The sequence below is a fragment of the Ixodes scapularis genome, unplaced genomic scaffold, assembly GCF_016920785.2.
Source record: "Ixodes scapularis isolate PalLabHiFi unplaced genomic scaffold, ASM1692078v2 PGA_scaffold4__175_contigs__length_147842914, whole genome shotgun sequence".
Taxonomy (NCBI): domain Eukaryota; kingdom Metazoa; phylum Arthropoda; class Arachnida; order Ixodida; family Ixodidae; genus Ixodes; species Ixodes scapularis.
In genome coordinates, this window is record NW_024609879.1 from 99,904,285 (window position 1) to 99,909,134 (window position 4,850).

The 4,850-nt window shown below is 47.2% G+C and overlaps 1 protein-coding gene across 1 annotated transcript; it reads right to left on the reverse strand.

Annotated features, from left to right (window-relative positions):
• Positions 1 to 716: 716 nt before the first annotated feature.
• Positions 717 to 2,250, reverse strand: LOC8031963 (fork head domain transcription factor slp2-like). Its single transcript, XM_029983977.2, has one exon. It carries the CDS (start codon positions 2,186 to 2,188, stop codon positions 1,226 to 1,228), a length of 963 nt encoding a protein of 320 aa, XP_029839837.2. The 5' UTR covers positions 2,189 to 2,250; the 3' UTR covers positions 717 to 1,225.
• Between the last annotated feature and the right edge of the window lie 2,600 nt (positions 2,251 to 4,850).

Sequence of the window (4,850 nt, forward strand, 5' to 3'; positions counted from 1 at the left end):
GTTGAATGATCCGCGGCTTGAATTTTTAGATCGGAAAGAAAGCGTCAGACAAGCAAATTTTGTTCTCGTCTAACTTGTGCTGTGGGAGAGGGGGAAATGCGAAGGGTGGCTAGGAGGATTTTCATCCTGGTTGAAAAATATTTTGCAGGTCAACCTTTAACATGTCTGGAGACCGTTTCTGTATGACCAATGCGACCTTGATAGAAAGAAGAAACACTTCACTCAGGCCGTGTCTGCAAACTCTTTTGTATGATGCAGGAGCAGTGTGAGGCTGCGACTTAACAGGCACGAGAATAAAAGACTGTATTCATATCCTGGCTATTGTGGCAGAGGTTTATGACACCTGTAGAGTTGCGATAGAGATTGGAAGGTAGAGACAGATATGTTGCTATACAGTCAAAGCTGCACCCTTCCAAAGTAAGGTGTCTCACAGTCAGCCTCTGTCTTGGTCTACGAGTATATCATAATAAAACGACTCTTCTGCTCTGCAGAAAACCTATTGTTTGTCCCGTAAAAGAACGAGACAGGAAGAAAATGGCAAGTACTATATATATACATAGAAGGAAAACGTATAACTGGCGACAGAGAATTGATTAAAACTAGAACTACGAAATTAGATTAGTGTATTGCAAGTCAGAAGAGACAGACGACCCTGTTAATATCAAACTGAATACTCGGTTAAGCCTCAAACATAAATGAACTCGAAAACACAGATCTCCGAACAACTTTCATAGTTTTACTTAATAAAAAAAATCCAGTAAACTGTACAGTCGGAACAGTCGTACGGGCACCGGACCGTCGTGTCTTTGGTATGCAGCTCCTGTCCAGATGAATGGTGCACACATCTCGACGTCATCGACGGTGTCGATGAGAGTTCAAGTTTGCCGCTGGCCACGGTGCACTGTTAGAGTCACCGTATAGTCAACCTCGCACAAATACCTAGCAAAGGGTCGTGCGTCAGCCATCTCTTTGGTCATTCTCACGACGTGTAGCATTAAGTCCTGGTTGTCGTACACCTCAGTTTTGATTTTCTGTCCACAAACTTACACATATGGTCCTCATATGCACTCGTAAAGTTCGTTGGGTTCATCAGCGTTGCGACACTTCCCTTGGCACACTTGCACATTGTAACGACTAGAAGGGCCAGTTGAGCTCCGTGAAGCACAACGAGTTTCTGGTTTAATTAAAAAAAAAGGCATCACCCTCTTTACAAGAAAAAGAAACACTAACTGTGCTTGGACAGTATGGGAATGGGCTTGTAGATGGGGGCTGGAGGGGACCGTTCCCTCGCGTCATGGAGGATGCCTGGTGAAGACGCAGACGACGAACTCGCGGCCGCCATGAGTCCCACATGAGACGACGCGGCAGCCGCTGCCGCAGCAGCTGCTCCGAACGCTGCCAAGGAACGAAGTCCAAACAGACTCGCCGGCTGCGGGCCCAGCAAGTAACCACAGCACGAGGGAGTCTGCTGGTAGAGTCCAGGAGCTGCTAGGAGCCTGTCCATGCTGAAACCAGTGGAGTGCGGCAGCTTGGACACTCCAAGAGCGTGCTGGAACGAAGGGTAGCTGAAGAGTGGCGACGCGGCTGAAGACGCGTAGTGGGCGAGGGGCCAACAGAATGGAGGCTGAACCAGAGAGCCAGGGGGTCCTGCTCTCTTCAGCACAGCAAGACGACTTCTGGACGCTGCCGTGGACCGTCTCCTCAGCTTTCCCGTAGTGCCACCAATGAAGACGTCGTCGCTGGAAGGATCCAGCATCCAGTAGTTGCCTTTGCCCGGGTCGTCGTAGTGACGAGGCACCTTCACGAAACACTTGTTGAGGCTGAGGTTGTGCCGGATGGAATTCTGCCAACCCTGCTTGTTCTCCCTGTAATACGGGAAGTTTTTCATGATGAACTCGTAGATGCCGTTAAGGGTCAGTCTCCTCTCGGGACTTTGCCGGATGGCCATCATGATGAGGGCGTTGTAGCTGAACGGCGGCTTCTCCAGCTTTCCCGACGACTCCTTGGGCTTGGCGGGGTCCTTCTTGGGGACATCTTCGACGGGACACTTCCTGGTAGTCGGACTGTCCGACGCCCGCTTGACGCTCGCCTCCGCTGCTGTCGGAGGATCTGCTGCGATCAGGCTGCTGATGCTGAAGGAACTCTTGTGCACTTTGAGCGACGTCGCGACTTCGTCGACGCGTACCATGGTGACACGGGACGTGCGCACCGATCGAGCTCCAGCCGCCGACTGAACGGGGCCGGTCGGTCGAGGGGGTCCTTTAAATAGAGGAAGGCGGGGCGTCGTGCCGAGGGCGTTTGCTCGCTCGCGCGGTCGGGGAACGTCCTGCCCGGACGGCCCTGCATCGATTGGCGGACTGCTCGCGAAGATGCGGTTGTACGAGCGAGTGGGGCGGAGTCTGTGGGTGTAGGAAGCACACCGCGTGGTCTTGCACGAGCTTCTCCTGAGGCGGCCCCCCGTCCCGATCTTGCCCTACGTGTGGGAACCAGAGTGGCCTGGTAAGTGGTTCTCTTGGCTGTCTTTTTTGACTAACTCGTTTAGTGCTCTGTCGGAAGCGAAGTTCGGAGTTTGAACGCTGCACTCGGTTTAGCCGGCTCGGAGTTCGGGGTTTTTTTTTTTTTTTTTTTTTGCATCTCGGGCAATGATGATATTGACAGCCTTTACAAGCGTTCAATCGGAAAGAGTTACGTTGAATAAGGATGTTGTCAAAAATGCTTTTATAGCCTCTCAGTACAATTGCTTACGAACACCAACCTGGCTTCAAGAAACATCAATGAAGTATTGTTTGACCAACCTTACCTAAATCTTATGCCACGAAGTCTAGCCAGGGCCCAGGTAAAGTTCACAGAGGCGCAGTATATCCTCATAATAAGTCGTGGTTTGGCAGCTAGCCTTTGCGTCTACGCACTATCCTTCCAATCAGGGCTCGGCGCTCCGGCGGCATCGCTCGCTCTCATTTCCACCTTTCCCTCGGTTTCTCACCGTACAGGAGCTCGCCGGTTCAAATGCTCCTCGGTTCAAGCGTCAGTGTTCGTTTTCATCTGGATCCCGTGCGTAGAGTGCAGCCCCTACGGACTTTCTATCGTTTGCGCAATCAGTTCGTCTGCTGTCTGTATTTGAGAAGTAATTGATGAGTTGGATGCGATCGATTACATGTTTGAATACCTTTGGTAGCGTCATTGAACTGTGCATTCAACAAAAGAATTATACCTTGTTCTCAAGACGGTTAAATTTTTTTTAATAAAATATGATTCAATACGGCTTAGCCAAATACCTGTATGTTTTGCCACCTCTCCACGCTCAGCAAGACAGACGTACTCGAAAAAAAAAAGGTTAGACCGTATGCCCCTAAAAAATAACAGCTGTATTTTTTTTTTTTTTTTTTACTTATGATTGACGAATAGAATTTAATGCCCTCCGACTGCCTGCGTGCAGACTTTGAACATTAACTGTTTTGAATCAACTGTTCGAAACTTGATGTTAATCTCCTGCTTGGATGGTGAAAGACCATGCGCAGTATTTCTTCAATATTAAATAAATAAACGAATGCGTCAGTTCAACACACCAGACAATGCAGTTCAGTGTTCGAAAAGGCCTATGAATGAAATCTAAACCGCCATGCATATGTGATAAAACATCAGTCACATCTGTTTGTAGGGATACTTAGGCAGATTGAACTTCGTCTCTGACTCGGGGGCTTGCAATATGCGTGTTCCAGATGATTACGACGTTACTAGGCACGTAGGCGGGGGGGCATGGGGCCCGGGCCTCCCCCCCCCCCCCCCCCCCGAAATATTCCATTTTGCTCTGACCTCCTCTCCCCCCTCCCCTTCATACAGCATTTTGTCATCGGCGCCCCCCCCCCCCCCCCCCCCCCCCCCTCCGAAACAAAATCCTGGCTACTTGCCTGGCCCTTACAATATATATGTTCCGATCAAAACGTGTCATTCTGATATGGAACAAAAAAGAAAAAAAAAGGTAAAAGTAAAACACAAAGTGGATGCAAACAAGGCAAACAGCAACGGTTAAAAAAAAAAAAAAAAGAAACTTCCACTCTAATTTTATGTATATTTTGTCTTTTACACTTTTCCGCGGGACTCCTATCTACCATCGGAACTTCATACAACGTATAGTTGTACGCATAGTGATATTGCGTATCATAAATATGATCGGTTTACTCAACAATACACAGTTGCTATGATTTATGAATTTATTAATTTGAAAATACCGTTAGCCCTCTCTTGAGGGCCATTACAAAGAGGGTACAAGTTAAAAAAAAATACAAAACACATTGCAGGCAACAGACAACAAAGAACATCTACTTACGAGCTATACAAGTTTGTGACCCAATTAAGTTAACAGCTGAGTTATGGAATGATCAAAGGATAGTAAAGTGGTTAGTTGGACGAGTTGGCAATGATTGAACATGGGTAAAATTGCGCACAAATAGAAAGGAACAGAGGAAAATTGCGCTTGTCTCTCCTCTGTTCATTTCTCTTTTTGCCCAATTTTAACCACGTTCGATCAAAGGATGACACAGCTAGTCTCCATATTCACAATGTCGTTTGGGAAGCAGGTTGCAAGCCTTAATCGTTCTTACAAAATATTGTTGCTCAAAGGTGTCTATTCGGCTATTGAGTTTTTTTACTGTTTTGGAGTGGTTTAGTCTGTCTGACTTTTTTTTTTGTACTTGTTAGTGGAACGTATGTATTTTAGCTGAAGTTAAGCTTGCCGTTAATAATAATAAAAAATAGTAATTTTAAGCTTGCGCTATCTTGCCTTTTCTGCCATATTGTAGATTGCTCGAACGGATCATTTCTGTTGGAGAGGTCATCCTTCAGTAGTATGT